General features: G+C 42.3%; 2 protein-coding genes across 8 annotated transcripts in view; one reads left to right on the top strand and one right to left on the bottom strand.

Annotated features, from left to right (window-relative positions):
- Positions 1–20,300, bottom strand: part of CRYL1 (crystallin lambda 1) — a 63,460-nt gene extending 43,160 nt beyond the window's left edge. For 3 of the 5 annotated variants that reach the window (XM_080576877.1, XM_080576881.1, XM_080576880.1), the window contains exons 1-4: positions 20,062–20,300; positions 17,376–17,408; positions 13,809–13,916; positions 4,244–4,370 (exon numbers count right to left, since the gene is read on the bottom strand). In XM_080576877.1, the coding sequence (XP_080433003.1) occupies positions 4,244–4,370; positions 13,809–13,916; positions 17,376–17,408; positions 20,062–20,285 (492 nt within the window). In that variant the 5' untranslated portion in view covers positions 20,286–20,300. Of the gene's footprint in view, positions 1–4,243; positions 4,371–13,808; positions 13,917–16,264; positions 16,430–17,375; positions 17,409–20,061 lie in introns of those variants that run through there. The other 2 variants (XM_080576878.1, XM_080576879.1) reach the window with 2 other exon arrangements.
- A 4,131-nt stretch (positions 20,301–24,431) lies between these two features.
- Positions 24,432–26,417, top strand: part of IFT88 (intraflagellar transport 88) — a 47,273-nt gene continuing 45,287 nt past the window's right edge. For all 3 annotated transcript variants that reach the window (XM_080576855.1, XM_080576854.1, XM_080576853.1), the window contains exons 1-3: positions 24,432–24,587; positions 25,097–25,191; positions 26,158–26,220. In XM_080576855.1, the coding sequence (XP_080432981.1) occupies positions 24,452–24,587; positions 25,097–25,191; positions 26,158–26,220 (294 nt within the window). In that variant the 5' untranslated portion in view covers positions 24,432–24,451. The remainder of the gene's footprint in view (positions 24,588–25,096; positions 25,192–26,157; positions 26,221–26,417) is intronic.

Genomic DNA, 26,417 nt, shown 5'->3' with positions numbered 1-26,417 from the left:
TCCTATGAGAGCTAATAAGCTTTGGAAGAATTTAGTAGCAGAAAAATAGAACAAAGCATATAAAGATAGGCTTTTACTTTAATAGCACCATGGTAAGAGATTATACAAACGCTGCACTGATTTTTATTATTTAGTAATTAGAGGCACTTCCAACTGCTTCTAAGTAGCACATGAAAACTGAGAGGTGAAATTGCACTTTCATCATTTTCCTGGGTGAATGCTCAGTTTTAAAGCAAAAAGCAAATTCATTTCCTTCTGAAGATGATGTAAAGCATACCAAATCATCAAGATAGCTTACTTCATAAAAGCATCCAGGAGATAGAAGATATAAACAAAGACACAACAAGGCATACCTTGTTTTTAGAAGTTCACAACACTACTGTTCCAAATTTTCTTCTCAGTCCTTCTAATTATTTCTTGCATCTTTCACTTCACTTTTTCATTTTATCTTCATTACTGCTACTCAAGAAGTTCTGTATTTTTATTATCTCACCCCATTTGTTTCAAGTTATGTCCCACTAAAACAGCATAGAAGGCTATCTGCAGAATTCATTCAAGCAGTGCAAACATCAAGGAAATTTTTAGTTTGAGGTGGACTTACTCTACATAGGCCAAATTTGAAAATAAGTTAAGATTTAACCAACTGAAATCTAGTGTAAAGAAATGCAGATCTCATGGAAGTCTTCTGACAAGTTAATCAGTAGGCTTTTATCACTAGGCCAGAAAATTAAGCCCTCTATATTCAACCAAGATTAACACAAATGAAGTTTTAATTTATAAGTAACCAATAATTAAAAATAAAAAATAAGAAAAAAACAATACATTTGTCCTCATAGTCCATCTTGTCCTTCCAGGTTTAAAGCTGTACTCTGTGAAGTTTCAGAAGTTTAATATGGTTCAGCCAGCCAGAAAGTAGTCAGTTCAATGCTGAAATAGGGCTATGAACCTAAAAATAAGGATTCTCTTTTATTTCTCTTCACACCCCCAAAAGAATAAATTAAAGACTAGTTCAAATAATTTGTCTGCTTACATTGTATATCTGGTAACACATTTCAAGCCAAAATTTGATACTATGGCCTGGAACTGATAAGCTGATATGAACACCACCACAAGTGTTTCACACTAAAGGCTTGTTACCCATCAGCGTACTGCACCTACTTCATTTATTTATATGCTTAACATGTAGCTGTTAAGTGTTATCAGAAGGATTAAGAGAACATAAGATAGTACCAGAAAGCTTGAGAGCTTGAGCTACCCCAGGTAGATTGTTGCTATTCAGACACTGTGAACAAAACACTGCTGTCTTCAACTACCTGAGGGGAGCACACAGAAGCCAGATTCTTCTTAAAGGTCCATGGTGAGAGGACGAGAGGCAAGAGACAAGAGTTGCAAGAAGGGAAATTCCAGTTAGATACTAGGAAAGAAGTTTCACAATGAGGTTAATCAAATACTGTAACAAGTTACCTGAAGAGACTGGAAGTCTTCATCCTTAGAGATACGCAAAACTCAACTGGACAAACCCTGAGCAAGCTGATGTAAGTTGGCCCTGCTTTGAGCAGCAGGTTGGACCAGGTGACTTCCACAGGTCCCTTCCAACACAGAATTACTCTGATTTTGCAACACTTGCCCAATACCTGCTTCACTGATCAGCTGATCAAGAAGAATATGAAGGGGGCAAAAAAATGCAGCCCCTGATTTAATCTGAAGTAGCATGCAGGACCTTGCTCAAAACTCTTACAGCTGAAGAGTGTCTCTATCAGGAATAAACATTCAAAATCCCTAGGTGCAACAAGTGCCAGTAACTCCATCACAACTGCACTCAGCTTCAGAAGAAGACAGTAAAATACAAGTGAGGATGCTTGAAAGCAGATGCACACTTGTCAGTAAAATAGGACCAGATACTTACAGGTGGCATGGAAGGAACAGACATACCGTATTGACATACTAGGTGGTAAGAAATGCTTGAAAGAGAAAAACAGGCAAAACTAGGAGTCTGCTAGGACCAAGAAGGCAGACTTCATAAAGCTGTGATGACCAGGTGCTCAAATGATCACGCCAGTGAAAGACTGTTAATTTGCCAAAGACAAAAAAATGCACAGAAAAAAAGTTATTTCTCCTTCTTCAAAATGCGTTAAGAAGAGTAATGTATGGAGACAAGAAATGACCTAAGCACAGAAGGAACGTCTGGATAAAACACACAGAACAACAATTTTTTTTTATATACTTCTGTTTCTCCTTTCTACTCCTTGCAGACACTGAAGCTCTCCTCTTGGGAACTCCCAGGGTCTGTCTCAAGTGGGAAGAAGTGGAAGAAATCTTAGAACAAACAGAAGGGGGATCAAAAATCAAGGTACTGGGACACGGTATCCAGTTTTGCTGTGTTTGCAGTACCCAAAACAGTAAGTGATACACAACTCTGCTCACTTGAAACAACTGAACATATGCATTTTGATACCAAAGAGCAGGAGAGTAGCAAGCACGGTGCCAATTTTAAGGGAACTAAGAAAAGATTTCAACACTGAGCCTGTAAGCTTTATGACTCTATTAAACAAGTTAAGAAAAAAGGGTAGCACTGAATGAGCTTTAAATAAATGTGGAAGAGTCAAAGCAACGTTTTCAAAGAGAAGCACTGCCTCACAAATCTAGTTGAATTCTCTAAATGAGGCAACAGGCACAGGAGTCACGCAGCTGATGCAGCCAGTAAGGATGTCCAGAAGTCTTGTAACAAAGTCATTTGACATATATAGGCTTTCAAGGAAGTTAACCAGCTACGTGAGGGAAAAATAGTCCTTTCATGGACAGTAACTGGTAAGGATAGTAAGCATCAAGTAAGAAGAACAGTCAGCTCTTACTCAGTGAAAAATGCTGACCAGTGCTGTTTCACAGAGATGAAATGACCTGCAAGTTAGCTCATAGAATTAAGCTGATCCTTGTTATTACTACTGCAAACATCTGCAGAAGGACTTTATAAGACTGAGTGAATAGACAGTAAACTTGCAGATTAAACTCTGTAGACACGATACATACGTGAAAACAATATGAACTGACAAACTCTAAGCTCATTACTAATGAGGAAGTAAGATACTGGGCTAACACTATATAGTTTCATGATCTTGTGAAAAGGAAGTAGACAAAATAGTTCATGACTGTAGGAATCTGCAAGTGCATTCACACCTTGACTCCTCTGTGAGGCTTTGCTCTGCCTCCCATTCTTCTACACTCAACTGGCTACTTCAGAGGAAGAAAGGGTCTGGACATGTCCTCTTTTAGTTCCATTTATTATTAAGGATGTACTGCAGCTAAGCAGACTGTAGGATTTACAACCTGAAACACTGCAAATTGTGAACTCTTGGGTGCAACACATGTTGTGGGAAAGTTAATGGTACAACTCTGGAACAGTACTGGGCAACCACATAGGGTAGAGCATTTTGAGTTCTGTGCAGACTCATTCAGACTTTACTCCAGAAATGGTCGCTAATGCACCTATTCCCTTAACTATGCCCACATCAGCGAGCATATGAGTAGTTGTGCAGCACAGACTAATCAGGTCCAGTAGTTTAACTTGTTCCCCAGCCAAATTTTATTAGCAGCACAGATCCAGCCCTGTCTACTAACCTTATTTTTAATACTCTAACACTCTGTGGATAGTTGGTTTTGGCTACAGTTCTCCCTCTTCATGCAGCACTCTTTGCAGCGTCCGTGACAAGCGATTGCGGCAGAGACAGGATGTGCACTCCACAGAGCCTAACCTGTTTTTGCCTGAGGGCACAAGCAAGAAGAGGCTTGCTTTCCATCATAGTCACAAGTGAGCCCTGGGCATAGCCATATTCCCTCCCTTACCCAGATACCTGGAGAAGAAATACTTTTTAGTCCTAGCTCTAGCATGAGCAATGTTGCCTAAATAGATAAGCTCTCCCCCAAGAATCTCCTGCCCCACATTCCTTCTTCTAACAGGTATGGTCTTTGTTGCACGTGGAGGTCAGCAATTCTCTCTCAGCTTAGCCAGCTGTCAGCCTCTTCCAACATAACCCAGAAGAAACTTGCAAGGACTCTTGAGTAGGCAAACCTGCAAAGAGACACGATCTCCCCTGCTGGAATACTAGGCTGGAAAGAATTTTAATCATAACAAGCACAACCATCCTCACAGGGTCAGGGTGTTGAACTCTACCGCCCACCTACTGCACAGTAATTTTTCATCATCTTTCTTAAACTGTTTGCTAGTTGTTGTTAAATCTTTGCTTACCTGAATGAAAGCAGCACCCTCTACTGCTGTCTTCAGGTCTGTGCAGATGCTGATGAGAGCCAACTGCTTCTCTGCACTCAAAGATCCTTTCAGGAATCCTGACGCCTCCAGCTCTTTCATTTGTTTCCTGACAGAAACAAGACACATATAAGTACTTGATCTTTAAGTACATTTTTAAGCCACCTTTACTTTTTTTGTTTTTTAAATAAAAGCTTCTTAACAACCCATTGATATGAACACTATATATGCCACAGCAAACATTTATACTCAAGAATATAAAGGTTAGTTTCGGTCATTTCTCCCTGCTGAGGTTTTTCTTCTCTTCAGCCATGGGTAGCTGCAAGATTTATTCCTAGTCCCAAATTTGTCACCGCTTCAAGGCCGTTTTCACTAGCGCAGAATCAGCAAGAGTTTTTCTACTTACATTTAATGGGAATAGAGATATCTTTAATTTAGTTCCTCTAGTATTACAAACAACAGCTCTTGTTGACACCTCTGTAGGATCAGTTTAACTGTATTAAAAATAAATAAATACATCCCATACTGCCAGGAGTCATTCCTAAAAAAATACATTCCCCTAGCACAGATAATGACTACAGAGCAAATGTCTGAAAATTCCTGTAGTTATTAAACTAAGTGGCCGGAGTTTGAACTGAACTTTCAAGTACACGACTGCTGGGGTTGGACACACCACCTGAGAAAGTGCCTCCAGAGCTTAAAACCCTCAAAAGTCAAGAGCAAGCCTCAAAATTGTATAAGTAATTGAGAGGTGTAATTTCCACAGAAATTAAGTGGGATTAAAGCACCTCATCACAATCAACCTGAAGCTATTTGATGTAGCCATTATTACAGTTAAATCTGTTGGTTACCTCAAGGCAGAACTCCTCTAAAGCCTTTGTTTATTATTCAGCAAAAATTGCTCATCCTGAAGAGGAGGAAATTGAGCTAATGATTAGCAGTGGGAGAAAAAATAATCCTCTGTTCTCCCTACCAAACAAGTTCCGAAACTTTGGCTTCTTTTTGAATGCCTCCTTAGACAGCAAGTAAATTGCACTTGGCACCCAACTGGAGGGTGGAAAAGACACAGCAAACAGAGAAGCTGTACAGCCTGAAAAGAAAAAGTTAGTGTATTTTTGTGTTACACGAATCACACAGCTGAATATTGAAACAACCAGGGATCCATCATGCTTTTTCTAAGTGACTGCAGCACAGACATGACAGTCTTCGCAAGGGGCTTTCTGGGACAGCGCATGTTAAATGTGTAGAAGATATTTATATAGACCAAGATGACCTCTGTATCCAGCCACAACCCAGTCCTTAGTAAGCCTGCCCAGGTCCCCCCTCATACCCAAACAGTACCACTGGATTTGTTTTTGCATCTAAAGACCTCAGAAGAGATGGGGCCCCCTGAGTCCATCAATATTTTTCCAAGCAGCACTTCAAATTAAGGGAAAGGGATGTAGGTTGCCCTGCCTCTCCTCCTCTTCTTCTCTACGCTCTTCAGGCTGCCGGCTGAGCAGTGTGGGATAACACACCCACACTTCGTCAGGCCATCCCTTTATTTAGAGCTCCTTCCTGTCAACAAGTCTTGAGCCCACAGATCTAATATTAAGCTTCCTCCTCCACATTTCTTAAAGAGACTGAGGGGGATTCATCTCACCTACCCTGTCAGCATGTACATCTGAGACAATCACCTTCAGCTCTCGTTTTAGAGAAGGGAGAACAAAGTGTTTCGGGTACATTTGCCTGATCTTTTTTAGGCACCCAAATATGCAATCTTTCTCATCTTATGACAGAAGCAGCTATTTTCACTCACGGAGAAATAGGTAGAATGAGCCATTTAGACCACAGTATTCTGAAGCTACCAAAGATAAAAGTTTTCAGAGATTTATTTAAAGACAACCCAGTTCCCACTGAGCTATACAGAAGGAAGTCAAACCTCAGAGATTCAATGGGCCTTCAGACCTTCAGCTTGAAATGGCTCACTAAATCAACCATCGGCTTCCAGAGAATCAGAATTTTACTTCAGCAACTGTGTGGCTGGATTGTGTCCAAGAAAATACAAGTATAGGCTCTAGTAGTTCCATCATGGCTTTATTAAGAGGTCATAACCACCTGCTGCCCTGCAAGTTACTTTGATGCCCTCCCTCCCACTGAAAGTAGTGTAAAGGAGAGTATTTGTTTCCCAGCAGACAATCCAGATTCCTAATGCATCTCTCCAACACCACCCCAGAGCTGCAACACCTTACCACGAAAATCTGGGTAAGGAGCACGCTGCAGCAGTCACAAGTGTATAGACCAGTTCTGCTCCTGGTTTAGCACAAGAGCCAGAAGAGGCAAACACCTTCTAATCTCCATGGACTTTGCACCTTCAATCAAAGTATTTCCTATAATTTGGGAGTAGGCAAGATGTCAACTGAAATTCTATATGAAATTGGTAAAGTTTAACACTCTACCTTCCAAAACAGAATACGCACCCACATTTTAACATGTGCAGAATAAACACATTTCAACTTTCAAATACACACAAGAAAAAAAAGCTATAAAACACACACAGCTAACTCCTACAAGCATTAACTTTCTCCTCTTCAAGGAAATCCTTCAATACTTAACTCCAGATAATCTTTTCTGTGGTGCAAGTTCTGATATTTTATTTTTGTAACAGCTGATCATTGACCATGTTTTTTTTAAACTGTTTTAGGCAGAGCACGCCTCAGTAAACGGCTAGGCATGGTATTCTGTTTACATTGGACAACACCTTTGAAAAGGTTAGTTCTTAGCTAGAAAATGAAGCCAGGAGTTATGCACTTTTCAGGCACTGCCCAGGTCTGTCATGTTTGCTGTTCTGGAGTCCTTTGGATTTTAAACCAATACTAACGTTTCTATCAGTCTGTGTAGTTCAAAATTGATGCAGAGTTCTATCAGCTTTTTGCTTCTTTTCTCAAATACGGATTTATACTCAAGAACTCTGGTTAATGCCACAGAAATAAGCAGAAAATCCATCAAGTTTCTCAGTAAGTTCCCCACTCAGCTCCTTGACAAACAGCAGTGGGACAGCTGGAAAGCACAGCCTTCTGACTCTTCGGTAATCTGTGTGGCAAGGGACGGGGAACAGGACACTTCAGCTCCCTTTTTACAAACTGCCAGGGTACACCACGGGTAGCTAGGCAAAAGTTCTAATTGACTTTCTAAGGCTTCTGGCACACTAAAGATGCCAGCACTTCGTGTGTAAAGGGACAGGAGCATCTAAACTAAAATATCCAAACTTCTGGCTCCTGATGCCTTCCTTGTGAGGTGAAATGGTAGGGGACCAATTAATTCAGAATGCATCAAATATCCATTCATCAGAAGTCCATTTCACAGGCACAGTTGCCTGAATCCAGCATCCTCTTGCCATAGCCCATACCTTTTTTTTTTTAAGCAAAGTTTGAAGAGACCACAACAGAATTGTGCCCTTCTACAAAGGAGGTGAAGCTCCTGTTCACTTTCTGTGCAGTATTAGACTTCCACATTCCTCCTGGTCCTCTGAAACTCCATACCATGATTGGTAACTGAGGGATTCAAACCAGCCAGCAACATATGTGGCATTTACTCATCTTCCACAAGCTCTTGCTGAAGTTTGCAGCACCTGTCTCCTGTTCTTTTCCTTTCTTTCCTCTGCCAGTTTCCTTCCACCCATTCCTGCTTCTGCCACAAGCCATTACGCACTACACTGTGCACAGAGAATATAGTTTCTTAACTAACCTACAAAGCTACTGTCTTCATTCTTCAGAATTTGAGGCTAGATCATTCCTCCCTCACCCCCTCTTCTTCCCAAAGAAAATCCTCTGTTAACATCACCAAGCTTGCAATTTAAATTTTACTTAGAACATAGAACATGAAATGCAATTAATGCACTACTTCAATTTTGGCTTCCCCCTTCCCTAGAGGATTTTTTTTGCCCTTTCACTAATGTATTTATTGACAGTTTGGTTATTTTCTTCCACAAATGAATTCTAAGTCTTCCAAATGGTAAACCCTACTTACGTTCCCTTAGGGTACTAGACTGCCACAGAAGAAGTGTGATCAATGGAAGAGAGCTTCCCCATACTTACCATACATTAAGGCACACAACTGACTGGTTTATGCATACAGCAGTGCACCACTGACCTCTACTGGGTGAGTTTTTATTCAGAGCAGCCTCATGTTCGGGGTGATGATCGCCGAGTACGATCACAGACTCAAAGGCCATGGCAGCTGTTGCTGGAGAACACACCACAGGACTTCACTCTGCAGTTGTGTCATGGTGCACATGAAGCAACAGCTTGAAAAATTTGACTCGGTACCCATAAGGTCTTCAGAGAATGGTGAATTCATGTCCGTAAGAAAATACTGCTTCCTTTTAGAGCCCACCCTTCAACAAGCTCCAGAGCTTCTCTGTTGTACAGGACTGCCCATGTCAACACTGTTCTGGGAACCGAACTGTTATTTACTTCAAGGTAAGGTATGGAATCTATAGCTAATGACTACTGAATCACAACTTACTGACCAGATCAGCAAGGGGAAGGGAGGCGAAGAAGAAGCAACACCAGAAATGCTTCTTCACAACTTCGGCCAGCCACCTTTGCCCAAAGACCAGAGCCAGTAACCAGTCATGGCACCAGACTGCTATCTACTGCTGTTTGATAAATGAGGGAATAGCTGGAATGGAAAGAATCACAGAATCATTTGGTTGGAAAAGAACTCCAAGATCACCGAGTCCAACCTCTGACCTAACACTAACAAGTCCTCCCACTAAACCATATCACTAAGCTCTAAATCTAAATGTCTTTTAAAGACCTCCAGGAAAAAACAAAACCCCACAGAACCCACATCACATCACCAGCCCCACAGATCTAGCCTGAGACACAACAAATCAAGCTTGCAAACAAATGCCCCTGACCCTAGGACCAGCTGTCTACACACGCAATGGCCAAACACTAAGGTGCTGATATTGAGTTGCAAGTGGCCGTTTGAAAGTATTCTCATCCAAATCCTCTCTTCCTGCTTTCCCCAAACTGAATATAAGCATACAACTTACACATTACAAGTTTTCCACCCAGAACAGCAGGACAAGCTGGTCCAGACACGAGAGATCCAGAGCTGTCAAATGCACTTTCTCCACAGAAGTGTCTGTACATTAAAGTAGGACAGTTGCTCATCTTCCTCTGGCACAGTTTTGAAGAGGCAGAAAGCAAAGGACTCCAGAGCAGCTGGTGCACAGCATAAAAGCAAGGCAACGCATGCAAGCCGATCTGACTTCTGAGACCTCCTAAAGGTTCACATGCACACACGGGCACGCAGGGGCCTCAGGAAGTCTCAAGTCCAGCTTGCACCTGCAGCAGTACTATTGCTTAGACCAGATGAGGTTAACCTTGGCTTTGCGCAGCCAAACCTTGAAAGCCTTCAGGAATGGAAGTTTCATCACCTTGTCAGATAACCTGTTACTTCTGCATACCAGGCAAGCATCAACACCGTAACTGTTCTCAAAACACAGCCTTTGTCATTGCAAAAGTCAGTCTTATTTAAAGCTTTTATTTGAGCTGCCAAGGGGAACTGGCTGCCACACAGGAATGAGGAGAAAGACAGCATTTCTCTTTGGATACTGTTTCAATTGACTTGCAAACACTCAAGGAGTAAATGCCAAGTCTACTCTCTACATCTAGAAACATTACACTGACACAGATGGAAGTTTGTTTTTGTTTTTTCAACCACAGAGAAAGGCAATGTATTTAGGTCTCCCAATCTTTTATGTCCTGTCTCATCAGCTGACGAATACGAAACTTTAAAGCTTTGAAAGTCCTCTTTGCATCTTGAAAGTATCCTATTATTATTACAGCTGGGGAAAGGACCCTAAGAGAATGGAAGCAGACACCACGCCTAAAGGGACTTGGCTCTACCACTTCCAAATGTAAGTGGCTCAGCAAGACCTCAGGGCATGGACAGAATGAGTACATCACCACCCTCACATGACCGAGTAGACAAGCCCCACAGCACCTCTTCACACCATCACCACCGTTAAGTCTCAGGAGACAGCTAAAGCATTTCTGAATGCAGAACTTCTGAGAAGTAGCATTACCAACCTGCCCTGCCTTCCAGTTCCTTAGAAGAGCTTGGAAACTCTTTTCCTCCCCAGTGGAAAGGGTGGCTAGAGGAAGCTACCGTTCTAGAACTGTTTCCGGGAAACAATTAGACTAGTCTCAAACATCCCATCTTATTTTTCCATATAGAATTCATTCTACAGCTTCACTATCTTTTTATTACAGCATTTTACTGTGTTTTACCTATCTTTATCAGCTATGTGATTATGTTTATAACAGTAGCACGGTAACTATTTGAAAAAAGTTTACATATTACAAGAGTCAAAGTGTTTTTGGGGGACATGCACCAAAGCATTTCCACACAGTATGTTTTAGGATTACTTCCAGGAACAGGGCACTACTTGTTTTTCTAAATCTCTTTATTTTAAAGCTCAAATCTTGCATTCAAACCAGAATTACATGGACTCTGAAGAAAGCATATTGGATATGTAAATTTACATTTTCCAAAGCAGGTTAGTACAGGTTCTTTCAGTAGGTCAAGCAGGGCATAAAGCTGTTCGATAGTTTGTTTTCTTCTCCGGAAGAAGTTGTTCCGTTAGAGCAGACACTGGTTAATAATGCTAATGGTACACCCAGTTCAATCCCGTGTGCAGTCATTTTTTGTGTCAGGGCACTGACTACCAAGCGTGTATCAACAAGTATGTAGGAAATCTACTGTACCACGCTAGGCCTCAATAACCACACTCTCATTTCCTTTCCATATCTGGCCTACTGGCGTTGTGGCAACCTGACACTTATTTCCATTTGTGTCAGTAGATGGAAATATCACAGTTTAGTCTCATTTTTGACCAGGTGTTCTGAAAAACGTGACAGTACATTTCAGACTTCCCACAGATACATGCAGGTCCCATCCTCAATGCAAGCCCCTCCCAGCCTCCATGCCAGTCCTCTTGCAAGCCTGCACACAACGGCTGTGAGAGTTGGATTCATTAGATTAATGAATCCCGAAGTGCCCTACTGAAACACAGATTATATAAATCCAGAAAGAGTTACAAGTCAACGTACTAAAAGTCAATCATATAACAGTTAACAAATTATCTCTACTCCTTGTAGACGTGGCTACTGTGTACTACTCAAATCCACTTTTCCTTGGTTTAGGACAATAAAACTAAGAAGTCCTCTGTATTCTTCAGTTTTTCTTTAATATGTAAAGGACATACAACTAAGTCATAGACTTTAAACTAAAACGGAACACAACTCTTTTCAATACTAAAGCTAAAAAACCACCAACAAAACAAAACAACTAACCAAACAAACAAACAAAAAAACCCACACAGTCAAATCTAAGAACTTCCCTAAATTATTAGCAATGTGGAGAGAACGGAAAGCACATCCCAGCAAACCCAGAGGAGCAACCACCAGCTGGCTCTGTCATAAAGGTTCCACGGGCAGTCCCTGCTGCTCTCTTCTACAAGCCTTCATTACCTACTTAAGCTCCAGCTCTTATAGAAGTATCATATCAGTAATCCAGACAGATTTACTGCAGATTGTGTGCTATGAAACCAGTGCAAAAAAAAAAAGTTTGACTGTATTTGGATAGATACAATCATTAAAATACTGGTTGATGAAACTACGTAGCTTGTGTTCTTGTCAAAAAAAAGAACACTATGTTTTATTGAAACTAGACTTTTTAACTAAGATGTTACAACAGCCAGGATACATAAGTTAATTATAGGTTGAGTTAAAAACACCTTATTTGAAAGGCAAAACCTGCCTTGAACTCCTATTGAACAGCATGTGCAGGCACAGGACAGTACACTGACACACCCAAATGCCTCTCTACCCTACTACACACTATAATTAGTTTTTCTTCTCCAACCTGAAATCCTTGGAAAACTGCAGTTGTCATTCTGCTATCAGCAAAAGAAAAAAAATGGGGTGAGTGCTAGCTTTACTAATGCAGACCACAAGTCCCCTCCCAACTCCAGAAATCCAGAATCTCATCGTGGCTACTGCTATGACAGCAATTCTGCAAAAAAAAAATTAAAGTACCATCATATAGGTGTAGTAACAGAGACATTAGGGTTGACTAACACTTATCTTGAGAGTTTTGATGAAATGGAAAAAAAAACACAACCATCCAAAAAAAAAACTGTAAGTAACAGATTTTCCCCCTTTCTTCACTACCAACTTTTTACTTAAAAAAAATCTCACTAGACATAACATACTGTTTCACATCTAAATTCCTACAACAGGGCTAGTGTACAGGAGCTCCTGAAGTCACTCTTCCTTGCTGTAAGCCTTGTTACCGAAAGCAACACACCACAATCCCTTCTTAGGTACAACTTAATCCCCATACAGGCTGCTGCACAGCAGCTAACATGTCACATTGCAAGACAGCAAGAGAGGAGGGCTGAAGCACTTAGCTGGAAGCTTATCAGGAAGCAATCTGAACTTCAGCATTAAATGCTGATATAGCAATATGAGGCTGGACACAGAACCACTCTATCAATGTACACTCTCACATACACAAGCACTAAACTTCCAGGACGGGCAAAAAAAGGTTGAGTAGAACCAACCAGTCACTGTCCCTTCTAACATAAGAACTAGGGGCCAAACAAAGCACCTGAGGAGTCAGGTTCAAAACAAACAAGAAGAACAGTTCTTCACACAGCAAGCAATAAACCCGCAGAACACAAAGTCCCTTGGCAAGGAGGCTGCAAAAAGATTTACACAGGTTCAAGGCAAGGTTAAGAGAAATACTTGGAAGAAGTATAGTTAAGAGTCACTCAGTACATAAGCAACTTCTAGGCACTACAGGTCAGGGGAGGGAGGGCAGACAGCCAGGACTTGAATTTGCAGCTCCATGTTTCCAAAGCGTGGGGCTTCAGCTGTAGTGCCACAGGGTTAACAGAAAAGGACTAGGGGGCTACTGTCAGAAGCATTTTGACTGTTCTCATGTTCAAGTCCTCAAATTCGCAACTTCTAAAGGTGCTTCCAAGCCTCTCTTGTAGCTGTTCAGCAGCTGTGTCTTTAATAGAACTAGCCACCTCTTCTGCTAGGATGCTGAAATGTTACTTTAAGAATTTTTTTAAAACCTAGTTATAGAAAAGTGGTAATCGCAGTAGGTCTCTTTAGCAATCAGTATTAGCCTCTTTGAGTTCTGAAGAAGTCCTTGTTGTCTTCCTATGCAAAAACTCTTATGCTCCTGTATTTCAAGCTTAGTCTATAGATAACCTAATCATGGAAGACATGGTTTCAAGAACTTGGATTTAAATTTAAGGTCTTAAACCATTATTTAATTACTGAAGTGCTCTTCAGAAGTGTCATTGAGAGATTTAGAGGCACAGTTCTGATCTTAACAGGAGTTGTACTTTTAAGTTAAAGCCTTCTTTAATGCTTAAAATCTATATTCTCTTGAATAGTAAGATGAGGCTGTTCATTCATAATTACAGAAATCCCACAGATTCATTGCAACGTCAGTCATTTCAAGTCAGGTGACCTACCGTATGTTTTCCAGTGCACTTGTTAATTGTTGTTGTGCAATGTCATAAAGCTTCACTTTGAAGCCTCCAGCAGCAAACACCATGGCCCAGCTGCGACCAATGAGTCCGCTGAAAAGGAAATAAATGTTAACCAGTTAATAAAGTAGCATTTATCTGGGGTGGGGTGGAGAAGGTCCAACAACAAGCAGTGCAAGAACTAAAACAGTCCAGACTCTACAACAATCGATCCAAAAATCACTTACATGTTGATAAGAAACCAACCTCTCTCTGTAACAAAGCAATATCCTTTGCTAGTTGTGTAGCAGATTCTGAGTGCTGGGAGAAAGATAACAAGAAAAAAAAAAAGAGAAAAAGGCTAGCAGAATTCTAAAGAGTAGGAACTGCTACTCTGGGACGCTGGATTCAAGTATTAACAGTTTTGTCAGCTGCAATCCTAACCTGGAACTGGTGCATGGAATCACATTATGAAGGGTTTGTTTTTTCATTTTTTTGAAATTGATTCAATCCTAACCTGGAACTGGTGCATGGAATCACATTATGAAGGGTTTGTTTTTTCATTTTTTTGAAATTGATTTGTTTAATTCGAAGTCTGAATACGGAGAGCAGCCCATTTGTCCAGGAGTTCAAGATCCTGCTTCAGAGATAATCAGAGAAACCTAAGGCCCAGCTACTGCACTCATGGATCCGCCACAATTCAGGAAATACCGTGAGCGTGTGAAAACCAAGAAAAAAAAAACACGTGGTTTTTATGCTACTTTTCCACCTACCCATGTCTAGCATCACCTTTGCTTTTAGATGAAACATCCTACCATGCTGGAGGCCTGCAGGAGCAGTCTGCCCACATCTTGTGATAAAGCAATATTACTTGTAGCCCATTATTACGAAATATATAAAGGAAATGTACAGTAACTGATAATTTCATCATGTCTACCAAAGCAATGCAGGTTTTTAATTTAAGTAACTTTACTAGCAGGCATTAGCCTCTTTAAACATAAGTACTGAGACACAGTACAGCAAGATTAAGTAACATCACAAACAATAATCCTAACAGCAACAAGAACAGAACTCTATATCCATGAATATTATTACTGGTGTTGATTATCACATGCATTTCTTGACATTTCTGAGATTGCTGTCCTTGTAACATTAAACTTAAGCAATGTCTGTCAACTGGAAAAACGAAAGGCAAGTAGGTCATCAGTAAACAATGATATGGGGGGTAAAAATTCAGAGATAAAGCAGGAGGCCAGATAAGAAAAGGAAGAGAAAACAGGAACGTGTTCAGCCTTTAGTTAAAGAAGAATAAAAATGGAACAAAACAGGAAGTTTCAGGAAATAGCAGGAATCAGTGGAAATAACTGGGGGTGGGGTGCAGGGTGAAACTGTGTATTTAGTGTTGTTAGATGAGAATTTACTGTCTATATAAAATAGATCATTTAAAAGAAAAAGCAAACATCTTCACTGCAGCAAGCCCAGATCTCAGCAGTTCTCAGGCAAACTACAGAACAAGCACTTATGGAAAAGTAACATATGGGTCATCGTTTGTTAGCTATGATAACTTCCCAGCTAACAAATACTTCTCAGCTACAAGCATTTGGACCACCTGAACCCCTAAACAAGTATATCTAAGCCATTAGTATCTTTATAAACATCGCCTCTCTCAAACTGCACTTTTAAATTAACTTTCTTTAAAAAAAAAAAAAAAATCAACATTTGATCAAATAATTTATTCTGATATTGATTTTCAGGATTGTGTGATTTCTTTGGCGCTATCAAGCGTACAAAGTCAGTGGTAGGTACCAGACTTGTGCGTTGGAGCAGCAGTGCACGACAGCAACATGCCGGGTGATGCTGATGCACTTGACCCCAAGACATTCCTTTAAGACAGGCAGACACTGTCATTTTGGGCCCAGAGCTGCAGCCCGTGGATCCAGACCTGCTCGCTTGGCTTTGGCTGCTATGGGTGGCAGGTTCCCTCCTTGGACAGGCAGCACAGAGCCCGGCTCTCCGGACACTTCTTCATGTCACCGAGTGCCACCGGTAGCAGCGGGTTTCATCGCTGGCGCGTGACAGCAGCCAGACACGTGCCTCCGACCTCGAGCAGCCTCGCTGCCAGCGTCGCCTAACCAGCTTATTGCTCAAATAAACGAATTTTAGCTTAAGAGGACGAAGCGATGCCTTCACAGCCAAACCCACCGCGGCGTGCCCAACCGAGGACCACGCCGTGGGCACACGGGAGAAGCCCGAGGGCTGGTCACCGCTCACGGCAGCAGCTGTTAAACCTGCCCCCAGCCTCCTGCGGGCTTCCAGCCGCACCAAGGCGGCACAGCACCGGGCCGGAGAGGGCACCGAGAGCCCGGCCGGCCGCGAGAGGCGCTGCCCCGCTGCCCCCCGGCTGTTCCTTCCAGCCGGCTCCCGGAGCCCCCCAGATGCGGGCGGGGAAGGAGAGGCCTCACCTGCCGACCACGGCAACCTGCGAGGACTCCATGCCCGCGGGGGACGCGGCCGAGCAACAGCCACCGCCACCGCCACCGCCGCCGCCTTTAAGGCGCCCGCTCCCCACCCACGGCGGCCGCCATGTCGCGGCCGCCCCCATTGGCTCCTGCTACCGCTGGCCGCGCCTCTCGGGCCGGGCCGGGCCGGGCCGGCCTCGCCTCGCTCCCACGACGGGAGGGAGACCGCCCCCGGTGGCTCTCGGCCGGGGCTCGCCTCGTCTCCTGCCGCAGCCATGCCGGCCCTACACGGAGGCTCGTCCCCTCCGAAAACGGGGCGCCGTGCTGCGGTCCCCCCCGGGGAAGGACGGGAGCTGTGTGCTCAGCCCCACGCCGTGCCAGGAGGCAGCAGGGGAGGGCAGCCCCTTCCAGGCTCAGGGCAGGCTTTGCTGCGGTACAGCCTGCCCGTTCCGCCTCGAAGGGAGTGTACCCAACCACTGCCGAAATCCGGCCTTAAAGTTGAGGCCCAAGTTACCCTACTGTCCAAAAGCATAGACCCTGCTGGCCGCATCAGGTGTTCAGGTTCAACATGAGCTCCTGATGAAACTGAAACACCTTCGAGGATGGGGGCCCTGGGATTTGCAGCCTTCTCTGAAGAAGCAAAGCCCCCATCCCATGACGCTTGGGCCACAGAAAGTACGAGAAAGTGTGTCAAAGCCCACAGCTCTCAGTTTCCTGATGAGGGCACAAATGAATTCCAAAATGAAGTTCAAAGTCCAAAATATTTCCTTTTTTTTTTTCCATTAGGGAATAATATTATAATAAAAATATAATAAAATGTAATACAATAAATTAATTTATTATAATAAATTATAATATATATTTATTGTAATTAAATTATAGTAAAAATTTATAATTTCATACTGTTAAAATACTTTTCTCTTGAATCCTGATAAATAATATATTTTTGTTGGCTTTCCTTGATTTTTGCACAAAAACTTTTATATTGTGAAAAAAACGTGACATTAGAATGTCAACATAATTTTTTAATAATCTTGACAGCTCTATAGTATCAGCTGTTCTGCTGGAATGCTGTGTTACTCATTTTTTCTAATTCTATACAGTTCCTACTCACCTGCATGTTGCTCTGTAATCATGCTGGATATTCCTGAAAAGAAACAAAATTTAAGATTTTAAATGCCTACTTGTTAGCAAAGATAGCAAAGCACCCATAGAGTAGTGGTCAGTGGCTCTGTGTCCAGGAGGCCGGTGACGAGTGGTGTCCCTCAGGGGTCTGTCCTGGGACTGGTACTTTTCAATATCTTCATCAATGACATAGACGATGGGGTTGAGTGCACCCTCAGCAAGTTTGCAGATGACACCAAGCTGAGTGGTGTGGTTGATACCAAGGAAGGAAGAGATGCCATCCAAAGGGACCTGGACTGGCTGGAGAATTGTGCCCATGTGAACCGCATGATGTTCAACAAGTCCAAGTGCAAGGTGCTGCACCTGGGCTGGGGCAATCCCAGACAGGAGCACAGACTGGGAGAAGAACTCATTGAGAGCAGCCCTGTGGAGAAGGACTTGGGGGTTCTGGTAGACGAAGGGCCCAACACGAGCCAGCAGTGCGTGCCTGCAGCCCAGAAGGCCAACTGCGTCCTGGGCTGCACTAACAGAGGGGTGGCCTGCAGGTGGACAGAGGTGACTGTCCTCCTCTACTCTGCCCTCGTGAGGCCCCACCTGGAGCACTGCATCCAGGTGTGAGCCCCCAGCACAAGAAAGATGTGGGACTGTTAGAGCAGGTCCAGAGGAGGGCCATGAAGATGATGAAAGGGCTGGAGCACCTCTCCTGTGAAGAAAGGCTGAGAGAGCTGGGAATGTTCAGCCTGGAGAAGAGAAGGCTCCGGGGAGACCTCGTTGCGGCCTTTCATGACTTAAAGGGGTCTTATAAAAAAGATGGAGGACTCTTTACTCAGGTAGATAATGATAGGACAAGGGGGAATGGTCTTAAACTAAAGGAGGATAGATTTAGATTAGACATTAGGAGGAAATTCTTCACTGTAAGGGTAGTGAAGCACTGGAAAAGGTTGCCCAGAGAAGCTGTGGATGCCCCATCCCTGGAGGTGTTCAAGGCCAGGCTGGATGGGGCCTTGGCCAACGTGATCTAGTGGGTGACATCCCTGCCCATGGCAAGGGGCTTGGAGTTAGACTATCTTTAAGGTCCCTTCCAACCTGAGCCATTCTATGATTCTTTGGTTATATTACTGTACTCTTAATATAGCTGAAAACCACCTGTAAGTTATGTGTTACTGGCATACTGAAAACCAAGTTGAAAATTGATACATTTTTTTCAGAATAAGTGTTTCGTAATTACTGATGAAAAATTTCAGTGAAACATTATTTGGCTATCATTTCTTCTAGTTTCCAAGGGGGAAAAAAATACTAAAACATAACATAACTAAAAACATAATCATTTTGTATGTCCACCACCCTCACTAGCACTTCACTAAGTCCAGCCATACTTAGCACAGAAACAGAGATCTCAGAAGTGTAAATTCCTAAAGCTTTCATGAGGACTAGTCATAGGACAGCAGATGGAAAACCACGCCAGTATCTTCGTGACCTCAGGACCTAAATGCTGCACGTGTGACCTGAGAGCTGCCAGCAGTTAGGAGATGTAGGAGGAGCAAAGCAGAGATACCTGGGCCACAAGAAGACGGAAGTAAGTAAGAGGGCAGTGTGCAGGAAACCTGGCCTTGCCAGTTCGTGGCTCACAGTTTGCTAAGGCTGGCACAGAAAGCATCGTTTTATGATTATAGCAAATACCAGTTTTGCTCCTTTGAAGACTAATTTGAAATGGCATGACTTGGCATGTGTTACAAAGAACTTTGTTTAGACAAAGCATAACTGAAGCAATGTATACTTTGTGGGCTCAAGTTTTTACTTCAAAGAAAAAAAGTAAGTTCCCAGAACATAAAACTGATGTATTTTGGGCTTGGGAACCATGGTTTTCAAAACAAGCTCACTATCACTCTTATTTGGAAATACCCACTGGTTATTTCAGTATTCCTTGATATACGTAGGTGTGCATTTATACCTGGAGTTGTCATAAGAACTACTAGACTTTTAGAGACAAAAGCAGTTATAGCTGGGCAAATCGATATTGCAAAATGAAGAGCTCAGTTAAACAATTCAGGAGGGGTTACTACAGGAACTATCTGAGAACTAATCATAGTTGTGATAACAGCAATTACAAGGCCTTCACCCTGCTGGTGAACAAAACAAGAGGTCTATGGTAATGAAATCCGAACTATTTTATTACCTTCAATGTAGTAGTAACAATGCTACGTAACTCTGCATTAGTTATTTTATTAGGGCATGACAACAGCCACATGCCCCATTGTTTCCAATGGCCAAACTCACCAGTGAGCCCAAACTGTCAACACATGAATAGGAGAGAGGTTTGCAAGATGAAAGAGGAATGCAGAGAATTAAATTGTAAGAAGCATAGGTCAAGGGAAGACAATATGGTTAAAAAGAAAAACCAGAAAGTTTAATTTTTGCGCAAAATAAGGACTTTTAGGCCCAGTACTTGGAGTCTCCAAGAATAAGGAGCAGTGATTCTCCTCCCTCTCCTGCAGTTCACATGGGAGGCCAGAAAATATCTTCAGCCCAAAGGCTGAAGATCAAAACCTTTCTGATGGCTTCATCAAAACCTTTTAACAATAATATGGTGGAAAGCCCTGGGCTCCATTAGAGACTGAGAAGTGGAGCTTACATTAGCAGCAGAAGAGGCCTATGTGGAGCCCATATGCACTCACCAGCCTCTGTATTCTTTTCTGAAGTCCAACAGCAGTAGGAGCAGACCTGACTTGTCATCTTGGGAGCTGCAAAGTTGACTCCTCCATGTTTCCAGTCTCTGTTGAGCATGCTCCTCTGCAGCCCCCTGGGAGGAGGTGAAAACCCCTATTGGCTGCAGAGAGGAGGTGGGATTACTGTAGGGGAGGAGCTGGGCACTATAAGAGAGTCTTGGAATAAATGACATGGGAGTCTCCAATGCTTGCTGGGACCAGTAGGGGTTGGAATGTGTGGGAGATGGAAGGGTGAGTTCCCATGCAGAAAATAAGGGAATCACATGCCTCAAAAATACAGAGTATCCTAGCCTGAACTTCTGGAGTAGGATGAAAACAGAGGCATAGTTCACCCTCATTAAGTATTAGATTGGTTTAATATGTTACTTGTACATTTGGGTTGTTCTGGTGAACATTTCTTTTGTAGTTAGCTATGATATGTTACTACTATGATACTAATGGTTCAGGAAATATAATAAGCTCAAATAATAATTTAGTAACTTTATTCCTATTATGTAGAGTTCTAACTAATGGCTTGCACACTAATTATAATTAGTGACTACTTTAAAATTATACTACAATTAAAACTATAACTCTAATTATTGCTAGTAGTTTATGCAGTTAACTTAGGTGGTCATTCACAGTGCAAGTGGTCTGATGCAAATATTACCAGTAGTGCTAGAACTTGATTCTTGAACAATCTGCAGCAATTGGAAAGTCCATAGTAAAAAATTACGCAAAGGCATGATTTAGCAAAGCTAGGGAGAATTGTATCTTATAATAGTAGAAATACCCATCAACAAGATAATTTCCCTGTTGTAAATGTCTTTTAAGCCCAAACTACAATATATGTATTACTTATAACATGGATTATAAGGAGGTTCCATTGACTTCTGTTTGTTTTCAAATTGAACATAAATTTACTTGCTTTAATAAATAGGCTAAATATTAATTGATATTTAGGACAGAATTATAATGAATATAATCCCCCCTTTGGAACGATATTTGAATAACGCTATTGAAAATTTTCAGTATAACCTTTTACAATATTTTTACCTAATTAATTCTTTATTGAGAACCTAACCCTGAAAAAATTCTGATCCTTGTACTTATCATTGCAGCAAGAGTGGATCTATAAACATCATCTTTAAACTTTCTCTTAATATAATTTATATATATTTATGCACAGCAATTTAGAGATCACAAATATAAAGTTTAAGTCTCCTACAAGAGACAAAAGACTTATTTTTTTATGCTTGGAAACCTTTACTGGAAGAACTTTATGTTAAAAAGTGCTACAGAGATTTTTTAACAGCTCAGGAATAATGAGCTAATGTATAAAGGCTCTGACACCTGTACCGTTCATATGCTTGATAAAAAGAGGAAAGTAATATGCAATACGTATCTGTTCATGTTGATGAGATAAATGAGCCCAGAGTATCAGGGCTGTAACATAATTCACTCAGCAAAATAGTGAAGATTGAATTTCCAAGCATAGGAAGAGCTTGATCTGAGGCTTTAATTTTTATTTTTAATTCTCAGTACAATAATTTTGTTACCAATAAGTTCAATTACTACTCAACTCTTAAATTGTCAACTAAAGAAAAAAAGAAAAAGTATTAGAAATGCTTTAATTTTAAACATGTTTCATATTTTCTTTCCCCTCAACAATTTCTGTAGGTATACTGACAAGATCTATGAAGTTTTGAGAGGAGTGGTTAATGGCAGCTTTACTGTGTGTGACAGTTAAGTTGAAGTGTCTTCACATGGTAGTAGAAAAGTTCTGAACGTTTGGTCAGACCAAAATTCAATGCTAGAAAATTACTCACTTTTAGAAGATTTTAATGGGAGAAATACTTTTCCAATTCAGAATGATTTCAAAAAAAGAAAAACACAGCTTCAGGGTAGATCAGACAAACAGTTAAACCGACAGAGCAAGGGTAGGGCATGTGCCAACAATGATTACAACATGCAGACAGAGGCCAGTAACCCCTGAACCCAAGTTAGTAGCTGCTGGAACAGTTTGTTTGAGTCCTTACTTGCAGCGTCAGTGCTGCAAAAAGACAGATGCACCATGTATTTATTGAACTGCAAGGAAATTCCTCGCTTAAGAGGATGTCTCTGTGGTCTCCTTAACCTGCCATAAAGTTTTCACTGAATCAATGAGACCAGGAACACAATGTCTTAAAAGTTAACTGAACAACAACAAAATCAGATCTGTAGTATGCTTTAATTGCAGAAACAGCTAACGCAGTGTAAGTCAGCATACAGATCTGGGACAGGAATGAAAATCAGAAGGGGGAGAAAGAGTTGGACAACTTAATTTAGTGACAGTGCTGACATCTTAAAATGATCGGGAGTTCACAGCATATGATGTTGCTTGGGCTGCTTGTAACATTTAACATTTTTGGGGGACAGCTTCACAATCCAGGTCACCCTCAGGACTTAACCCAAAACAGTAAAGGCAGATGTATCACTTGGGTTTCACCCCATTGTGCAACCTTGGAAGAGCATGTCTCATAATCCCATCCCATGAGTAAGGCCCAGTGTTGTCACGGTGGATCTTGAGACTGAGGTTTTGTGTTAAATCTTTATGCATTAAAGTTTACTTATACTTCACGAAAAATAAAAAAAGTTACAGCTTTTAGAAGCATAAATAAAGCCTGTTAATGTGGGCAATGCACAGTGCTGGACCAGGGGCTGGAGTCAACTCTCTCTGCTGTTAACGTAGCCCATTACAGTGTTAGCTAATTATTGTTCTCCCATACAATTCCCTGTATGGTCTGGGAATAGAGGCCAGGAACATCTTCCAACAGCTGGTTTTGGAGGGTAAGGAAGTTTGATGTGAGCACAGTCAGATTCCAGTTGTGTCCTGACACTGTTTTATTTACAAGATAAGTGCCCTGACTCCTTAGCATGGAGTTCCTTTTCTCCAGTGCCCTAAAGAATTGGGCTGAAAACACCGCAAGGCACTGAGCACTGGTATGCACAGGTCCCTGAGATGGACGAGCTGGGTAGCAGAGCTAGGGCTTCTGCTACAGCATGTACCTGCTGCTCAGTCTGAGTGTGTCTGGGGACCGACAGAAAATCTAAAAAACATAGGCTTAATTTTACATGAGGGGTCACAGGCAGAAAAGGGAGGATAGTAGTGTATATGTATTTTTTATCCTGAAGTTCATAATTTGTGGCAAGTAATTCACCTGAAATTTTTTTCCACCTGGAGTCTGTTACTCAGCAAAATACTTGTATTTCAGAAATACCAGGGATAAAGATTCTCATGTCCAAAGGTCTCAAGTCTAAAGTTTCTGTGTGAAAGTGGTTCATGCATGGAACGTTAACAAGTTAATACAAGAAGCGATAATGTGTTAATACTTCTTTATGTTATCTTTGTTTCCCTTGCTGGGAGCCGGAATAGAAAGACCTTTCACTCGTATCCTCTGTGCCTTATCTCTTTTGAAAGGACTTTGAGGCTGAAAGAAGGTGAGCAGCAGAAAGCACAGACATTGTGTAATGCTCACAAACCTTGACCATAAAAAGGGTATCCTGGCTGACCACATGCTGCGTAGTAGCTTTGTAGCTTTCTTAGGTGTCATCTATATCTTTCAGTGTCAGGCAGCAGGGGCAGCTTACAATTGGCCTCATAAATCTTTTTCTCTCTCAAAATGCTGTAGGCAAGTTCAGAGGTCTCTGGTCTGTTCTGTTTCCCATTGAACACTGGATCATTTCAGTTCACAGAGTGCAATGATTTGTTGTGGGCAAACTAGCTGTCACTCATCAGATTTTTATTTCTAGACACAGCAAAGCAATGTCCAGCAGATAAGAAATCTTACTTCCATTTATATTATCATTATCCCATGGACTAAAGGCAGGCAGTCTGTTGAGCCTGTCATCCCTCACAGGAGCTTTGTGTTCCTCTTCTGGAAGCTGAGGAAAGCATAGGGGAAAACAAAACTTGCTTGTTATGTCCATTGTATGACACATCTTTTTATTCCTTAGCACGTATTCCCATCTTGAAACTATGACAACCTAACTCGGGAAATTAAGTGTATGTGTAAGCGTTTGCAGGTAAGAATAAGTCCGAAAAGAAGCAAAAAAAAGTGAAGTTTAGTTCACATGTAGCTCTAGCCCAGGGATCAACACTAATCCACTTTAAAAGTCTGTCCAAAGAAGTGGAGGACAGAATTGTATTTCTGTGAAGTTTACAAAAAGTGTTGGTTTTTAGCCCTCAGGACGCAGCAAGCACCCTGCCAACCCCCTCCAGCCCCGCCCTCCATCCCCCGCCGCCATTTGCGGCGGGAACCCGCCCTCACGGGGGAGAGACGCCCAGGCGGGGGCAAAGGCTTCGGCGGCGGCTGTGCGCATGCGCCCCGCTCTGGTCTCCTGGCAACCGGGCGCGGGGCATCAGGGGATCGCGGCTGCACCCGTCACCCGGGCAACGCGGGCAGGGGGCCTGGGGCCCGGGCTCAGGATCGGGCCCGGGCTTCCCGCAGCAGGAGGTGGGCAGTCCTGGCTTGTATCGGGAATAGTGTGGCCAGCAGGAGCAGGGAGGCGATCGTCCCCCTGTACTCGGCTCTTGTGAGGCCGCACCTCGAGTACGGTGTTCAGCTTTGGGCCCCTCACTACAAGGAGGACATCGAGGCCCTGGAGAGTGTCCAGGGAAGGGCCTGGAACACAAGTCCTGTGAGGAGCGGCTGAGGGAACTGGGGTTGTTCAGTCTTGAGAAGAGGAGGCTCGGGGAGACCTCATTGCTCTCTACAACTGCCTGAAAGGAAGGTGTGGGGAGCTGGGGGTCAGCCTCTTCTCACAGATAACCAGTGATAGGACTAGAAGGAATGGCCTCAAGTTGCACCAGGGGAGGTTTAGGTTGGAAATGAGGAGACTCTTTCTCAGAAAGAGCAGTCAGGCATTGGGATGGGTTGCCCAGGGAGGTGGTAGCATCACCATTATATTTAAGATTTATATATGTATCTTATATGCCATATTTGTCATGTTAACTATTTCACAGAAAAAATGATGCAAAACGTGCACCTGGCTCCTGAGGAAGATGAAGATGATCTTTATTCTGGCTACAATGATTATAATCCCACTTTTGACACAGAGGTAAAAGTGCTTGCTCTTTCCCACCTTTCCTTTACATAGGATTCATTTTTAAGTACAAACTTGGGTACAGTAATGTGCAAGGACACTACTGCTTTGACGTGAAATATTCTGTATTTAGCAAGAATTATGAAGTTTCACCAGGATCTTTTGGAATAATTATTTCGGATAGTTACCTTCTCTAACAAAATGGTTTTGTAGCAGGTCTAATACACTGTAATGATTATAATTTATTAAATTCTAATTATCTGAAGTCCATATTCATATTCACATGCAATGTGGTGTGCAGCTGCAAGGTTCCTGATAAAAGAGGCAGCTTACCAGTCATTGGTCTCTTACTGTGCTGCAGCTGAGGGAGATGAGAAATGAGTAGAGTTCCCCCCCCCCGCAACTCCCTATGCAACCAGTAGAGCATCTGGGATGGCCAAGTAACCCTGCAGACCACTTTCTGGAAACTGCTGGTGTAGTGGAATTGGAGCAATAAGAGGGAACAGGAGTGTATTTTGGTCCAAACCCCACAACCCTACCTAAAGCAGGACTAACGTTGCCAGACTTCCCTGGCATTCTGCATGAAATCCCTACAGTCAAGTCAATGGGAGTTTTAGCGTAACCTCAATGACATGAGATATCTTAATGCATGGGCGTGACAGACATTGATGTCAGTTAAAATTCAGAAAAACAACTAAGAGTAAGCTTTTGGACAGAAAAAAAAAAGTTATATTTCATCACTTAAGCTCTGCGTCCTCAGGGTTACACTTTTCAGGAAATAATGAAGATTTCTTAATCTAAAATACCAAAAAAGGTAGACCAACTAAAATCATTACTTACTGTCAGTAAAACTTATCATTCAGTTATCAAGTGTTTTTGGAAGAAGAATCATTTTTTACCTGTCTGCTTTCAGTAGTCAAAATGTTCTGGGATTGTGGCTTTGGATGGTGAGGTTTAAAGAAGTTCTTTTATTCTTTCTAGGATTTAGAAAATGATATAGGTTTTCAACAGGCAGCAAGAACAAGTCATGGGAGAAGACCCCCTGTAAGTACATATTAAAATATATCATAGAATCACAGAATGGTTTGGGTTGGAAGGGAACTTAAAGATCATCCAATTCTAAACACCTGCCATGGGCAGGGACACCTCCCACCAGACCAGGTTGCCCAAAGCCCCATCCAGCCTGGCCTTGAACGTCTCCAGGGATGGGGCATCCACAGCTTCTCTGGGCAACCTGTGCC

This window comes from Anser brachyrhynchus (assembly GCF_964034855.1).
Source record: "Anser brachyrhynchus genome assembly, chromosome: 1".
In the NCBI taxonomy this organism is placed as follows: Eukaryota; Metazoa; Chordata; class Aves; order Anseriformes; family Anatidae; genus Anser; species Anser brachyrhynchus.
Note: the sequence above shows the minus strand (reverse complement) of the source record. Positions and strands in the feature narration are given on the sequence as shown.